The 17758-nt window shown below is 27.3% G+C and overlaps 3 protein-coding genes across 3 annotated transcripts in view; 1 reads left to right on the top strand and 2 right to left on the bottom strand.

Annotated features, from left to right (window-relative positions):
- Positions 1-543: 543 nt before the first annotated feature.
- Positions 544-5992, top strand: Lst8 (MTOR associated protein, LST8). The gene is made up of 7 exons (XM_011505527.1): positions 544-792; positions 1160-1312; positions 2701-2762; positions 4960-5110; positions 5191-5393; positions 5599-5741; positions 5818-5992. Exons 1-7 carry the CDS (start codon positions 670-672, stop codon positions 5940-5942), a joined length of 960 nt encoding a protein of 319 aa, XP_011503829.1. The 5' UTR covers positions 544-669; the 3' UTR covers positions 5943-5992.
- A 1325-nt stretch (positions 5993-7317) lies between these two features.
- Positions 7318-9433, bottom strand: LOC105366922 (histone H3.3-like type 1). Its single transcript, XM_011505526.1, has 3 exons — positions 9402-9433; positions 8804-9028; positions 7318-7529 (listed from the first exon to the last, which is right to left on the bottom strand). Exons 2-3 carry the CDS (start codon positions 9007-9009, stop codon positions 7358-7360), a joined length of 378 nt encoding a protein of 125 aa, XP_011503828.1. The 5' UTR covers positions 9010-9028; positions 9402-9433; the 3' UTR covers positions 7318-7357.
- Positions 9434-14712: 5279 nt separating this feature from the next.
- The window catches only part of Pburs (bursicon subunit partner of burs), a 7594-nt gene continuing 4548 nt past the window's right edge, over positions 14713-17758 (bottom strand). Inside the window, exon 4 of the mRNA XM_011505532.1 lies at positions 14713-14894. Coding sequence (XP_011503834.1) covers positions 14713-14894 — 182 coding nt within the window. The remainder of the gene's footprint in view (positions 14895-17758) is intronic.

The raw sequence follows: 17758 nt of genomic DNA, 5'->3' as shown, positions 1-17758 counted from the left end.
ATTTCGGTAAACATGTTATAAGAATCCTTCGAGAGATTATGAAATATAAATGGTAACAAATATGTCAGTACATCAGCAAACAATAAGATTAATTTTTTAGTTGATATACGCAATTAAAATTCTAATTTTATTACTTATTTAGTCACGAATTTATTAACAAAATTTATTTGAAAACTACGTATTTTGATTTATTTTTTTTTTAATTTTAGACTATAAATATATAATATACATAAGTATTTTCAATATTATTTAATAATATTATATTTAATTACTATAAAAAAATGGTACCACACACATAACTTTTAAATACAATATCATTTATATAAATTAATAAGAATTTTTATAATAAAATAGAAATATTTATATAAAAAATTAAAAACTTTTTTTAATTTTAATTTTAATTTATTTTTTTTATTTATAATTATTTTAACTATAATAATTATTCGTGTAAACTTATCATATTTCACTGATTGACATAACTATATTTAAAATTCGCGCAAATTGCTACGAAGATTCTGTGTTGATTTGAAAAAGTTAGTTTGTTTAATCTTCAATACGTTACTGAAATTTGGGTTGTATTTATGAGTGTTATTTTTATTTGCACGTAGTAATAATCAAGGGGATTATGAATTAATATTTGGTAGTTAAATTTTTTAAACGTGTAAAAAAATGAATGATATTAATATTTATACTGATCGAGTAGTTTTTGTTACTGGAGGCTACGACCACACTATTAAAATCTGGGAAGCACATACTGGAAATTGTCAGCGAACTTTACAGCATAGTGATTCTGTAATACACCTGCATTCAATTTATTTACAAAAATCCACCTTACTATATCAATTTTTATTCTATATATAACATATTTTAAAAGTAAAAAAAATATAAAAAATATATATTAAGATCATAAAAAAAAACAATAAATTAAATACTTTATTTCTTAATGTAAATAATTTATTATGTGAGAACATTAGAATTTATTTGGAAATTATAATAAATTTGGTACCTTATAATCATACTTTGGTCAAAATATTAAAGAAAAGTATTGTGTACTTTACTAAAATGTGTAAAATGAAAGTAAAATAAATACTATATATTTATAAAATATGAAATGGTTTTTTACAAATGAATAATGGTATTTAATATATATTTATTGCAGCAAGTTAATGCTTTAGCTATTACACCTAATAAATATGTCATTGCTGCAGCAGGCTACCAGCATATTCGAATGTATGATTTAAATTCTAATAATTTAAATCCAGTAATAAATTTTGAAGGTGTATCTAAAAATGTCAGTGGTTTGGGATTTCAGGTATGTATGGTATTTATAATATTTTTATATAATTTATAGATAAAAAATAATATTAATATTATTTATATTTATAAATTTGTAACAGTTACATTTTATTAAATCCGATTATCATTTAAGAGAAAATTATATATAATTATTTTTATTGAATAAAGTAAATAAAAGATTTATAAAAATTTAAAAAATAGGTAATGTATACAAAATTTTAATAATGACACATTTATAATTGTGTATAGTTTTTTATGTTTTTATTATTTTTTACATAATTTTTCCATATAAAATTTTTTAATTTAATATTTAATTTGAAATAAATTAATATTTAATGCAGTAATGTTTTGATATATATAAAATGAATATTATATATATATATATATATATATATATATATGTATATATTAACTTATTTTATTATTTTAATAATATAATTTTAAAAAGTAAAATTATATTTTAATATTTAATATATGTACTTATTATAATAGTACAGTTTTTTGAATAATTTTATTTCAAATTATTTTGTTATACTTGATATAGCTTTGTCTTCTATGTTTGAAAGATTTGAGTCCCATAGAGCATAGATTTGAACTGATAAAAATTAAAATATATAGAATCAATGTACAGTCTAATTTTCATTAGAATATTTATTGTTTAATAATATAAAAATATAGAAGAAAATCAATTAGAAAAATCTAATTTTACAATTCAATTATCGTATTCTTATTATCATTTGTAATAAATATTTCTGGGTTGAATAGAAAAATTTGAAAACTGAAAAAAAAATAAAGTTTTTATTATGGCTTTTGGATATCTTTCAAATTAAACTAAACTGAAAAATATGCTCAATGAATTTGGTATGATAGTCTGTAATAACTGTAAATTAATAATTACATTCTAAAACATGACTATTATTTTATTGAGTGTAGTTCGAATAATGTTCATTCGTTAACAAACAAAACTAAACTTCTACTTTGTGGAATGCTTTGAAGTTTCACCGTTCGAAGTAATCATCATTACTATTCAAACATATCAATATGACCTATGATCTTTTTATGTAATTTAGCTTTGATTAGTTTTGAATTTGTAAATGCTGAAATTTGCTATGTTTTTGTGTGCTAAACGTTTTAAAATCATTTTCTAAAATCATTTAAATAACCTACAAAAATCATTAAATAAATTAGGATTATTAATTAAGTATATTTTAATTATTGCAACAGAATTATTTATTACTATTTATTTATTTATATTACTATTTATTAATTAAATTATTTTTCCTTAGTAACATTTTATTTTTAATACATTTATAAAAAAAATTAAATTACTGTATTTGTTAACCTATATATACAGAACGTCATGCAAAATTATTTTATTATTTATTACTTCATATTTTAATATAGGAAGAAGGAAAATGGATGTATACAGGTGGCGAAGATTGTTCTGCAAGAATTTGGGACTTACGGTAAGAAAGTGTATACTGCTTCCCTTTCTAAAATAAGATGCATTTATTGTATTTTCTATAAAAAATATTCAAAAGTTAATTTGACTTTATCAATACTTCATTGTCTAAATGCTTCATTTATTTACAATTTTTAAAGTATATCTAATACATTTTAAATTCAATAATATATAGTAATGTACCCTATTAGGAAAATAAATTAATTTTCAATCAAATAATTAAAAAAGAAATGTATTGCATGAATGTAAATATTTTAATTATTGACACATAATATATTTAATATAATTGATATTTGATTATTTGAGTGTTTGATGTATTGTCAAATTAACTGATATTATCAACGCCTAAAAAATTATGGAACTTAGTAATTGATTTTAGTAAAAGTTATATCAGTGTCAATGATATAAATATTATTAAAAATTAGTTTTACCCATTAGTCATATATCGTATATTATTAATAATTTAAATTTAATAAAATATAAAACTTTTTTCTTAATTATTAGTAATTCATAAGTGTTGTAGAGACTACGAGAGTGTGCCTGATATCAGAGATATAAATTTAAATATAAATTAAGTACTTATTTTTTAGAAAATTGATTGTGATTTATATTTTAATAAAAATTTTAGTTTTGTAAAATTAACAATGATAAATCCTTAAATAAATAAAAGAAGAATGACAACTATCCTCTTTATTAGTATATTTTTATTTTATTATTAAACTTTTTTGGAATATTGACCTTGAGAATAGTTAATATAAGTATTAATCTGCGAATAACATAAATAAAAGATATTTTGATTTAAAAGACGTATGTCATTGTTTTAATGTTGTTCTGTCTTCTATTTATAGCTATAACAAAATTAATTTTTTTTTAACTCTGTAAAAATATTACAACTACATCTAATGTAAATTATTATTAAAGCACTGTAAACTATATTATGATGAAAACTATATTTGAAAATATATTTAATATACCACTTATAATTTTGCCATTCTAATAATATAAATGGAAGAATTCAAGATTATTAATACTATGTGGATATACTTAAATGGGGCTTTTTATTTACAAAGTAGTATGGGTTATTAGAAGTAATAATGCTGTAAATTTATGAAAAGACAGTGGTTGGCTGTTTTATGTGTAAACAATTTTTAGATATATGATGATGAATGAATAGACGATTAAGAAATTCTTGTACTATTAATACATTTTTAAATAAATTGTTAACTATAAAAGTGAAAACTAATGAACTTGATTTACATACATCAAATTATACATCAAATTTTATACACCCTATTAATAATGAAATCAAATAATTTTTTGAATTGAGTACAAAATTATTGTATTTAAACAAAAAGAGATAATTAAATCATGCATTCTAAAAATAATATTAATAAATAAAATTGTTAATATTGATAAAAATCAATAATAATGAAAAGAAATAGAGTGTAAGCTTCATATTTACTTATATGTTATAATTCTTGGTCATTCATCTATTATTTAAGACTAAATCTCACAATGTATTTAAAAAAACACATACATAATATAGTTTACAATATATGATTGCCAGTTTTATTGTAAGATATTTTTGAATGATAGAAATATAAAATTAAATAGAATTAAAAATAATTACTAATGGTAGCATCACGTTCTATATTCTATATTTTAATATCTAGCATGTCATTACTATACTATTTTTACAAATTACTATTGTTATTTTATTAAATTTTATATACAAATATAAATATCGATTAATGTTAATAATAACAAACTATGTAATATAATTTTTGTTTGGAATATCGAAAATCGAGAATTGTAAATTAATTTATTAATAATTTATTTTAATTTAAATTTTAAAAAAGTGACTAGATGAACCTAATAATCTTAAATTATATCAATACTTCCAATCAAGAATATTATATAAATTTATGTTATATATTAATTACGTACTAGTTAATGCATTTTAAATAATATTTTAATTTAATGATTATTAAGATTTAATAAAGTATTATTAAAGTAATATGATTTAGTAGTACTGAATATATAAAGAAAATAAAGAATTATATCGTAATTTTAGATAAGTTCAAACAGAAATTAAAAAATTTGAAAAGATTGATATTTTAAAGATTTATTTAATTACGTATTATAAAATGTAAAAATAAAATTTAATTGAATGATTTTACTACTTTATACATTATGTTTAGATCAAGCAATTTTCAATGTCAGCGAATATTTCAAGTATCCGCACCTGTCAATTGTGTTTTTTTACATCCAAATCAAGCAGAATTAATTGTTGGTGATCAAAGTGGTGTAATTCATTTATGGGATCTTCGATCGGATCACAATGAGCAGTTGGTATTTAATTTAATTACAATGACCATATATTGTTAAATAGATATTCAGTAAAATGGATTTTTAAATGAAAATATTTATAGATTCCTGAAACAGAAACATCAATACAAGATATAGCAGTAGATACTGATGGAATGTACATGTCTGCTGTTAATAATAAAGGAAATTGCTTTATTTGGACACTTACTAGTGGTAATGGAGAAGAACCTACAAAATTAAATCCTCGTCATAAAATTAATGCACATAAAGGGCATGCTCTTGCTTGTAAATTTAGTCCAGATTCTACGTAAGATTAATTTATCAATATAGTGAACAAAAATAGTGAATTTTTTTATTCTTTTTTTGTGGAATAATTATAATTACGTATTCGTATATTTTAATAATCTTTTATATTATAAAATTTATAATTTTACATAAAGACATATAAATAATTAAAAGTTTTTTACAAATTAATTGTATATTATTTCTTAATTTATTATTATATTTTTTAGATTGCTTGTTACAACCGCTGCTGATCAGACTGCTAGAATATGGAGAACAACAGATTTTTCTGAGGTGCAAGTATTTCAACATGAAACTAAAAGATGGGTTTGGGATGTAGCATTTAGTGCTGATTCACAGTACATATTTACAGGTTCATAAGTTAATTTTTCATCTATTTTATCATTTTTATAAACAAAATATTCTAGTTAATAACATTTTTCTAATAGCATCATCAGATAGTGTTGCACGTTTATGGAACATAGCAACTGGAAGTCTTAAGCGAGAATATCGAGGACACCAAAAGGTTATTTCAGCTCTTGCATTTAGAGATGAAATGGTTTCAATTAATTAAATATATGAGTATATAATAAATGATAGTATTATTCATAATGCAAGCATATAATAAATTTGATTATTAAATGTTCTATAAAAAGAATGTACAGATATTTAAAGATATATAGAATACTGATGATGAAAAGTGAGATAAATAATTAGATAAACTTATTAATATTGTAAGCAATTTTAAGTTAATTAAAAAAGTAATTAATTTATTAAATACAGTTCCTTACCAATTCAAACACAAATATTTGTACAAATAAAAAATGAATGATTTTAAAATCACTTATGTTTTATATTTGTTTATATTTACAATTCATATATAATATAAATCTAATTACTAAAATTTGTTTCTATATTCTTTTCAAATTTATATCTTATAGCTAATGATATACTTTAATAGTAATACTATACATTCAAAAATTGAGTTAAGGGGGGTCGACTATTTTTATAAATGAAACTGAATTCATTAATAAATTTTGTTACTTCAATTTGTTTAAAGAAAGCTGGCAAAGTTTTTAAACAATGGTAGCTAGAAGAATTATTTTTCTCATGATGTTTTCTAAGGTTATATTTTGTATATTTACGATTTTTATCAGTTTATTTTACAAATTGAACAAATTTTACAAGTCAGCAACAGCTTAACTAATAAATGAAGAAAATAAATTTCAATTTTTTTGAAGCTTCTGTATGTAGTTAATTTTCATTAATACAATTTAAAATACTTAAAAGTGCTTAATTCAAGTTTAATAAGTTCCATAATTTGTAATATATATACAGATTATTTGTGTGAATGAATCAAATTATTTAAAATGGGAATTAATACAATATCCCAGAACTATCTTGGAAAAAATATCAGAAAGTTAATTTTCCTAAAGTAGATAAAATTAAATTTTTAACAATTTGTTGAAATGAAATAATTGTTCAGTGCTCAGAGATATATATACATTATTTTAAATATTTTTATTGCAAGAATAAAGATCTCTTTTATAGATTCAACAAATTTGAAATATTAATGCCATATTTATTTACAATGTAATTTGTAGTTAATGTGTACTTAAATATTTGTGAATGTGGTCAATAATTTCAGAAACTTAAATTTTGTACAATATTAATTAATGGATTAATTTGTAGTAGAAAATTTGTAAAAAATTAGATTTGTATTCAAATAATCAAACATTGATGTATTATTAGGAATTTGCATTTAAGAACAAGAAATGTCTGAAAAATTTGCAAGATGTAAAGGATATATATTACAAGTAAAAATTATGTATAATAAATTTATATAAAAAATTACAATTATTAAATTGTTTTCAGATAAAAAATCGAAATTATTTATAACAATTTTGATTATAAATATTTTAAAAATATTTTTGCTTTATATATGCTTTTATATTTTCAAAAGAATTTTATAATTATATTGAAATCACATTATTTATTAATTATATCATTTCGTCCTCGTAATCGCCTTAAAAGTTCCATATCTTTCTGCATTAATGTAATTCGTTTCGTATGTAAGCAAAGCAAAGTAGCATCTTCGAAATATTGAACTATATACATTTCAGCAGATTCCTGTAAAGCCTCTAATGCACCAGTTTGTAAACTGTAAAGAAAAATTATAATTAATAGCAATTTTGACAATACAACTATTTGGAAAGGATTTTTTTTCTAATTGTACATATTTTGTAAATCTATTATCTATATTCTCTTATTTTGTTCTCATTATTTTATTATTATAACATTATATTATCTGCAATAAATTCATTAAAAAAATATTTATAAATATATACATTAAAAGATAATTTAAAGATTAATAAAACTTTACCATAACTAATAATATAATAATTCTCATAAGTATATAAATTGTTAAAATTACAATTAATTATATTATTTTTAGATAATATGAATTGTTTAATAATTTTCAAATAATCTTGACATTTGAAATAATTTTGTGATTATAATTTCTATTTTTATTAAAGAATATTATAAAATATTAACTTTGTAAAGAATTAAATTACAAGACATTTCCAATCATAGAAAATACTATAGCCTATGTTTAAACTCTGTTTTCTAAAAACAATTATAAAAAAAAGCATAATTTGGTTAATTAAAAACATAACATAAGTAATGATCTTATTTAAACATTTTTTTCACTATATATTCTAATTAGTATAATTTAAAATTTTTGTAAATTCTGTATTATAAAAGGGAGTGTTATAATAGTGAACACTAATAAAATGAAGTTTTTAAAATCTACTTTATAGAAAATTTAATATATAATGTATATTACAATATACAAATGCTTTATATTAGTATTAAATGAATATTTTTCAATTATATGTAACTAACATTCCAAACTAAGAATACTGAGAATCAATAGAATAGTTATTTATTTTAAGTAATTATATGTCATTAAAAGATATATTATTATTCTTATCAAACATCTTTTTAATAAAATTACAGAATAATTAATTATTAAATTTTACAGTTCTAAAAACTATAATTTTCTTTGTATATTTGTTATGTAGTTTATCAAATATTTATATTATTTATAGAATAATATGTTGCATTACATTAAAGTAAAAATTAGTTCAAGGTGTATTGCAGATGCATATAATAGTTAATCAGAAAAGCCACTAAAAATTGATTTCATAAGATATTAATAAAAAATAGGTTAAATACATTGTAATTAGAAAATTAAAATAGTTATATATTTAAGATAAAATTTGATAAATGAAAAATTTTCTATAATTTTAATTTATTTTTTACTATGTCTATTATTTTTCTTATTTTAATAAAATGATATCTTTTTAAATATTTATAAGATGCAAATAACATGATTTTCATATGTAAATGTTTAATATATTTCAAATTTACTTTTGAACATTATGACTTGGGAAAATTTCATTTAAAATTTGCCGCACTAGTCTTACAAATGGTGCCCTTGCAATAAGTAGTTTTGTACTTTTTTGTAAATTTTTTATTTCTTGTAAAATACGGTCTTTCAAAGACCTTTTGTATTTATTAACTAAAACTATTGATCGATGTATTTTATTACTAGAAATACTGATTCTTGTAACCATAGAGGAATTAGATGTTGGTCTATAAATGTATTCAAAGAGAAATTTATTACTACATAATTATAAAATAATTTGTTAACATACCTACCTATCAGATTTTCTTCGAGCCATTTAATAATTGATTCAATGTAGAGTAATGAAAATAAAATATTGAAAATATCAAATAAACAATAAAAAAATGTTATATTAATCATTTAAATAATCACTACAGATTATATAAAAATAATTATTTAATTTTACAAATTGCGTCTTTAAGCGCAAAAAAACAATTTTGTTATTCTACTTATAATAATATGAATCCATTAAAATACAGTTTTTTTTTACAAAGCGCATTTAATTGAAAATTCATTATTTCAAAATAATTAATTTCATTCTCTATTTATAAATAATTATACCTTCCATTACAATTATACAATCAATATATGTTCTTTGCTAATATGCAAATCTTAAATTTAAAATATTTATTCCATTAAAAAACGTATTTTCTTGTACATGTTAAAATTTGTAATGACTTGCTCGTTCATTAGAATTTTGTTTAATTATTACGTTAATTAAGGATAATGCATATCTACAAGCACAGCCGGCTAAACAATTACTAGTAAATTTTAATACTTTTTTAGATGGAAATCTAAGGGGAATATTATTAAAAAATATATATATAGATATTATTATTCTAAGAATGTTACAGGCTGGCGTAAGCGAAACCAAATCTCATGAAGCAAAATGAATTTGAAAAGACAGATTAATGATCGTACAAACATTCATTTATAATTTTGAGTAAATAGTTTTAGTATGAATATCAAAAATAATTATATATTTTACATTTATTTTTATACAAACATAGAAACAATAATTTTTCTTAACATGAAATATATTATATATTTTATTGTAAAAATTATATTTTGTAATAATAAAACTGATTTCTATTTCTCCTTCATTAAAGAATTTTTATCATTATCTATATGTTTATTTTGTACTTATAAATTATATATATATATATATGCCTTTAATACAGATATATATATATCTGTATTAAAGGCATATATATATATATATATGCCTTTAATACAGATATATATATATCTCCCACCTCTATATTTAAATAGTTTTTCTACTTAACGAAATATGTTTATTTTATTTTTCAAGAAGTTTATATGTTACACATACAAACGTGATTCTTTAAAAAATTTTTATTTCTTTCAAAAGTTATTATTTCAACAAAATAAAAAATAAATATAAAATATATATTAAAATTTTAAATTCATATTAGAATCCGTATGGGATAAAAGAATTCTTTGTATAAAAAATATAAAAATATAATAATTTTGTTTTGTAATTTTTTAAATACATTCTGTTATACAACTATTTAAATAAAATTTAATAAAAATAAAATATCTGTATTATTTATAGTAACTTTTAAATAAATAAAGTTAATCTTTTCAAATAAATGTAAATTAAAAATATTTAATTACATATAATTAAACCTATTACTCATAGGAATTAGACCTGTTATCTACAATGAAAAGTGCAAAAAATATACCTAATAGTACATGTTCAAAAAATTAATTCCACTAATCCGACTCGTCAGCCAAACGTGTAGAATTAACTAAGAAACCACTAGATGTTGTGTGGAAGAATGCGTGGGCAAGTGAAAGGTTAATGCACTGATTTAATAATTTACACATATAATTCTTTCTGCTGTTTATTCCATTTAATTTCAATTTCATTCCAAGTCGGGATGATTAATCGTGATGAGATTACAAATGACCTTTATGTTTCTCAATAATCATGTGGCGTTGTGATATACTTTTATTGGTTAACTAGAGGTTGATCAATTCCTTATTCTCTGCATGCAACTGGTGAAATTATGATTTACTGTGAAAAGAAATAGGTTATAGTATATTGAATATTATCACTTGAGAGGTTATGATCGTTTGTTGTGCTCTGACCGAACGTTAACATTTTAGCCGTATCGCAACTTGACACGTGTTACAATTGCTTCAGAATAATGGGCCGTATGAGTGAGCACGTGCCTAAATTAGAGGTTAGAGGAAATGAAAGCGCCACTGTGTGGAGTAAACAATTGATCGTTGCGGAAATGTACGCCACCAATGTGGCGTACGTCAATTTTACGTATATCTGATACTCTTTCAGAATCTACGTCTTCTTGGCAGTAAACAACAAATTAGTTTGACTGCACCGAAAAAGCATGAGCACGTTTTTAGATAAGCAAGAGTAAATAAGCTAACTATTCACTGGAGTTTTTCAGATGTATTTACCGTCTCGAGTGTACAGCGACCGTGGGAAGTCGTGGCAAGAAACTTTTCTCGCAATCTCGAACATTACATTATTAATAGTGTAAAATGTAAGATTTTGATATAAGGAAATGTACATTGTTCGAGATTGCGAGAACCTTTTCCTATGCTATAAAACATCTGGCAAAACAACATCGTTAAATTGTCGTTAGACCTCTGATAAGTCCTGCCCATAAAACATCTGACAGTAGTATCATTAAGCATCTGACAAAACAAGTTGTAAGACTGGAAAACCGAACTCATTAGGCAGCTGCAAGAAAATGCATGCCCGAAAATCTGAATTCTAACGGTATGTACTGCCTCCACCCCTCTTGTTGTCAAGGTGTCATGCGACTACCAGAGGCGTCGAGGTCTATAAGATCGAGAGCTCTTTTTGGCGTGAAGACCAACAGAAGACTAAGCTTTGTAATTGCAGATGATGCCATGAAAGGCGCTGCTCTTGCTCTATAATTGGACACAAAATATAGGAAGGGATCCCAACTGGATACCATGGTTAGTGAATGTATTTAAAAGAGACAACCATAGATTCAAGCACTCACATTGAAGTTCTCATAGAAAATGGAAGTGGTAATAAAGTTCCTTCATTCGAGTCCGAAAATAAGTCTTCGCTTGTAGTCTCATCTACTCAAGGCGTCATAGCCATCGTCTCCCAATCAAGGTCGCTCCAGGAGCTAAGACATCGAGCACATTTAAAGGATCAAGGTCGCTTTTAAGGTACACGCAACATTATCTTAATTCTAATTAGATTCTACTGCCTGTACCCAAGCAAAATCTCGCTAGTGCCCCATACGCACGAAGCTAATCTTCATTCCATTTAGTGCCCACCTTACCGATCCTAACCTCTAATCACGCACGTGCCCCACACGCGCACGTGGTACACATCGGCAAGCCAATCTTTACGCTACTCAGCGCTCATCTAGCAGAATCATCAAAAACCGCACGTGTCCAAGCACGAAGCACCGCATATACAATACGCCGCTGTATTAATAATGTAACATCGTTACAACCTATCTATTACAACTATCATTGCAACCTCTCATTTCCTAGGGAACAGCACCAGTGCATTACGTCAAGAGGTTCAGGAAATTTACGACCTCCTACCTCTGATTAAGGTGCATGCTAACGCAAGTGTCAACTGCCCAGAACCGAAGAGTTCATCGATTGATGTCATCAACAAGAATCATTCCTGTATCTAGAAATTAACGGAATAACAACATAACAACGGCATAACAAACAGATGTATTAAATGTTGAAGTAATACGCTATCCCTTCCACTTGCCTGTACATTTCTCTCAATTAACATCTCGTGGTCTCCTAGTTAATTCTAACTCTAGATTATAGCTGTAAACTCTGGCTGAATGGCTTCGATTGGAATTCTTCAAATTTCTAAAGCCTTGCTTTTCATAGGGTTCTCGAAACTTCTAGAATTTTACTTTAACGCGTTATGTAAGGTTCCCGCATAGCAACACCTATGCATTGCTGCAAGCTGAGCAAGCTGCCAGGCAGATATCTAAAGGAAGCCAACTACACTTAGGCGCTCATTGTAATTTAGTCAGTCAGTCAGTTTATCAGTCGTTCTACTATTCAACTACGATATTCAGCCAGTGCTTTCTGCTATATACCAGTCAATCAGTTACACTCACGCAATGAAGCCATCAGCCAGTTAAGGGTGCTGACTGTATTACGAGAAACTATACGGCTACATGAAGCATAGTCCAGGATTGTATGCATATTACTGCTAGTTCAAAAATTAATGTTTTATTTTATGGCTCGAACTTCCATTTCAATAGTTCAGTGGATTAATCTCTCGCCATAGCGATTAGGAAGAAAAAAGGCACAAATGGAAAGTCTGAAAAGTATAATGTAATATATTTGAGTTCAATTATTATTTATTCTGCTTATGAATTATAATATTGTAGCGTTGTTAGTTGCTTCTATTTAGATAAAGAATTATTGTATTGTAGTGGTGCGAGTTCTTTCTTGTATTCTTGATTGTCGGAGATTTCAATTGAAGTTCGTGCTGGCGCAAGTGACACCGATGTGACATGCACTAACTAATACTAACAATTAATGTACGAGGTGTAGAATTACCATAAGCACTAAACTGAATTGATAGTAGAAAAAATCGTGAGCCAGATGTGTAGTGACTGAATAGATGTTAAACGTACAGTGGCGCGGCGCGTGGCGCGCTGCTCTTAAATATTCGCGATATAGTTTGCGATGCCGACAACAGCGCCATAGCCTGTTGCTATGCCGAAAACCGTTAAGATTTTGCTATGCATTGTCGTATATTAGACGCTATGAAGTGGGAAGAATTCCTGGAATTGCTTCCAATTATAAATTTGAATTAAAAAACTGCCTCAATTCCGATCACTGCTAATCTTTGCAACTATAGCAGACGCCACAGTATAAGTTTTCAGGCTACACGCCACTTTCATTTTATATGCTTTCAGGCTACATGCCATTTTCACATGTAGCGCATATCTTTGCTAATCTTTACAACATTAACAAAGACCAGCTTTTAATAGCATTCAGTCCATGTGTCTTATGTAGGAGTATGCACATATTACTACTAATCCTTACAATATAAGCAGACATCACGACATCTACAGAAGAAAGGACATGCTTCTTACTAAGGGGCATGCATCATCCATTGCTGATCGTTACAAAATCAGCAACAACATCGTTACCATCAAAGAGCAACCACATTGTTACGACAAGACAAAGTTTACACTCTTCTAAGAAAAGTGAATACTGCTTTTTAGTAATGTAACTGTTAAGAAACCATATTTTAACGAAGTCAGCAAGTACTACACATTTCGACAACTCTACTACTTGACTCCTTTCCAAGCATCTACTGGGGCGGGCGGCAAATTATTATAAAACTATCGAATCATTGGTAGTTCGAGCCAAGAAATCAACCTGTTTCGAACAATATTGCATATGAAATAGTACTGTATATAAAATAATATAATATTGTGTATAATATATTATGTAATATAATGTATTGTAATATTATTCATAATATATTATTATATATATAGCACATACTATAGTATTATGTATTGTACAACATGCATCTCGTCGTTCCGACTTGTTTTATCAAGGCCGGTTCGACAGATATAATTTGATGCCGTTGACAACTCAGAGACCACGGGTGTTGTGTGGTAGCGATGACAGATCACAAGTGGAAGGGATATTATAATAATACAATAAAGATATGGCTGAAGTATGCTATTTATTCTGTTATTTATTAATGACAAGGTTGACTAGTATTCCTATTATTACTTGTAGAACTAAATTCTTGGATTGAAGTGATGCGTTGCGGAGACAACTGTACAGTAATCTATGTAGCTTGATTTCTTGAATACGAATGGCGAATGGCGCGAAACTAGATTTGTTGCGCTAATTGGTGTTTAATTTCATAAGCATCCGAGCTAGAACTAAGGTGAAGGTTGCCGAAAGAGACGCCCCTTTTTTGGGCGCGAACTTGACGACGCGTATTGGAATCTATTCCGCACTGTCGTTCTAGGAGGAGCTTCTTCGCCCTTAGTTGCTTGTCGATGTAATAATCTGAATCTCAAATATATGTAATTATTGTAGTAATAATAATACTACTTACGAAGACTAATCGTTGACTCGTCTCCAGACTCTAATATGCGGATTGTCGTCACTCCCATTGAACATGTAACGACGGTTTCTTGAACTGCGTTAGTGGACAAACGGGCTTATGTCGTCGTTCTTCCGGGGCTTGTAACTACTGTTGCTTGAACTGCGTTAATGGACATACGATGTATGTCGTCGTTGTTCCAGGACTTGTACCTACTGTTCACGTAACAGCGTTAATGGACTTTCACTAGACACTTAACTGAGTATGAACTATATCAAGAGTATACTATATCGAGGGTGTAATATTAAGAATGTAATCTCAAGAGTCGAATATCAAGAGAGCAATACCAAGAGTGATGAGTATTGAAAAATGCAGCCCTTAAATATATTTGCTGACCATGAATTTGACTTGAATCCCTTCCCTTATTTTTCGTCCAATCAGAGACTCCTCCCTTTCAGTGCGAGGACAGCGCCTCTTGTAGCTTCAGAGCTAATTAAGGGCCTAGTCGTCTTTTGAATTTTGAGATGGGGTATCGTAGTATACTTGAAGTGGTTACCGAGCGGAACGAAAATGCAGATGTCTAACTATAGATTTTTCCCGTGTTTATTGTATTGTTTTTCCATATGTTTTAGGACACTAGTGCTTGATAATTGCGAGCAAAAAAGTTTTGAAATCTAAATACAAATTTTACGATGTTACTTGCCGGATGTTTTATTGCACTGACAAAAAGAAAAAATGTTCTCGCATTCTCGAACATGTGTACAAGAAAAACATATTGTTCAGGATTGGAGCACTTTCCAACACCTTTGATTCTCGGAATTTATAATCCTTCTAACTCTCGAATTTTTGTAAATATTTGATTCCAAGTAGTCGCGAATATTCAAAAACCTTGCTTTCAAACGTTCTACAATATTTATCTAGTCTTCGCATTGCAACATTGGTTGGAATTCTTCGACGTTTCTAAAGCATGGTTTCCCAGAGTTCTAGAAATTTCTAAAGCTATATTTTCGAACGTCTGCAAGTTAGTTTAGTCACTGCATAGCAACATCTATCCATTGTTGCCATCTACCTAAACTGTCGCATGGATATATAAAGCAAGCATGCTACAAGCCTCGCTCTCTTTTAGTCGTCTCGACTCGGAACACTGTCTTTCTTAGCAGGATGATCATGGAACAGATGCTCTGTATTAGCAGAGCCGCCACGGAGTGAACACGCCTTCCACTTCGTGTGTGTATTCAATGGGCTACTATCATCTGAACAGCCAAGGAGAATACACGCTATTAATTATCCAAGAATTCAAGAACCAGACCTGCAAGGAGAAGGTGCTGAAGGAGCATTGCATCACCCTCCACTTCTAAAGATTAAGGGATTCTCACGCATCTTGATAGATCACACTCTCTGTATCCAACCTCGACCAGTAAGCCCAAAAAATACACAAGGGATTCACAAGTAATCACTAATACGATCACCCCACACATATTTCCGCACCATACGCAACTCCGTATTGCAGTGCAACCACACACTCTTGCAGTACCATTACGTTACCCTGTTTTACGGAGTAACCCTTGCCACACTATTACGCAACCCTGTTTATTCTCCATAAGACACCACCAAGTAGTACTACAACAATAGATAGAGACATTTACGACCTCTCATTTCTCAGTGAGGTAACCCAGCACCAATTACATTACGTCATGATGATCTGGAGATTTACGACCTGCTACCTTGACATGTAGTGCATGCTACCACCAAGTGGAAATCACTCAAGAACTGCAAGGATTACATCGACTCGCATCATCAACTGAGAATCATTATAGTGTAATTGTAAAATAAACGCAAAGATCAGCACGAAAAACAGATTATTAATTACTGAATTGAAGAAGCACTACCCCTTCCACTTATCCTCACTTTCTCCCACCAGTGAACTGGTGGTCATAATCTGATCCAACCATGTTGGTCCTTCGACCACTAGATGACTGGAATTCTCAACAATATTTTATTTCTCAATTGATAGAATTAATAGATTTAAATAACTACACTGTTGCTGGCACTGTTGCTGGCGTTGCATCCGCTGCATGCATATTTAAGCGCAGCTCGCCATGTGGCGACGCTCATTGTAATCTCACTTCGCGCTCAATCAAGTGTAATTGCCGCTCAGTGTTTCAGTATACTGTGAAGACAACACATGGCCTTAAATTCAGTATTAAAGTAAACAATACACGTGTGCATTAATGAAGGAAAATCGGCAGATTTAGTGTTGATTACAGTGAAGCCAATGGGAATAGTAATCAAAGGGGACATCAATAACGCAGCAGTAATACACCTTGCCTGCAGCTCACAAGGTATACCTTTATATTAATAAATAAACTAGTCACATCTCGCACAAGAATAAATCGGGCACACTTAGGCTCTCTCGACATCGTACAGGCCCGCTAGCACACACAGGGCACACTTACGCTCTCTCGAACTAACCCTCGACATCGTACAGGCCTGCTAGAAAAAATAGTGCACACTTACTGTTCGGATTTAAAGGGTTAGCTTATGGCTCGAACTGCCAATTCAATAGTTCACTGGATTAGTCTCTCGGCAGGATAATTTTAAAGGAAATCAATAACGTACAAGGCTGAAAAATATAATATATTTGTATTAAAACAAGGTTTAATGAGTGTAAACAATTATAATAATATTGCACTGTTGTGTAGAAATAAATAATTCTGTTGGATTATTCAAAAGATGTGTTCTTGTGATTTTTCTGCTATAAAGGCTTCTTTGGATATTGCTGTGTTGCTTTGAGGTTATGCTGATGTTGTCAATGTCAGCTGATGTC

Source organism: Ceratosolen solmsi, unplaced genomic scaffold (genome assembly GCF_000503995.2).
Source record: "Ceratosolen solmsi marchali unplaced genomic scaffold, CerSol_1.0 scaffold54, whole genome shotgun sequence".
NCBI classification, from domain to species: domain Eukaryota; kingdom Metazoa; phylum Arthropoda; class Insecta; order Hymenoptera; family Agaonidae; genus Ceratosolen; species Ceratosolen solmsi.
The sequence above is the reverse complement of the archived record's forward strand: the minus strand, read 5'-3'. Positions and strand labels throughout refer to the sequence as shown.

Coding starts and splice junctions, on each gene's coding strand:
- Lst8 (XM_011505527.1), top strand. CDS start 670: ATGAATGATATTAATATTTATACTGATCGAGTAGTTTTTGTTACTGGA. Junction 793..1,159: donor CTTTACAGCATAGTGATTCT/GTAATACACCTG, acceptor TATTTATTGCAG/CAAGTTAATGCTTTAGCTAT. Junction 1,313..2,700: donor TCAGTGGTTTGGGATTTCAG/GTATGTATGGTA, acceptor ATTTTAATATAG/GAAGAAGGAAAATGGATGTA.
- LOC105366922 (XM_011505526.1), bottom strand. CDS start 9,009: ATGGTTACAAGAATCAGTATTTCTAGTAATAAAATACATCGATCAATA. Junction 7,530..8,803: donor CCAAGTCATAATGTTCAAAA/GTAAATTTGAAA, acceptor TTTTCTTTACAG/TTTACAAACTGGTGCATTAG.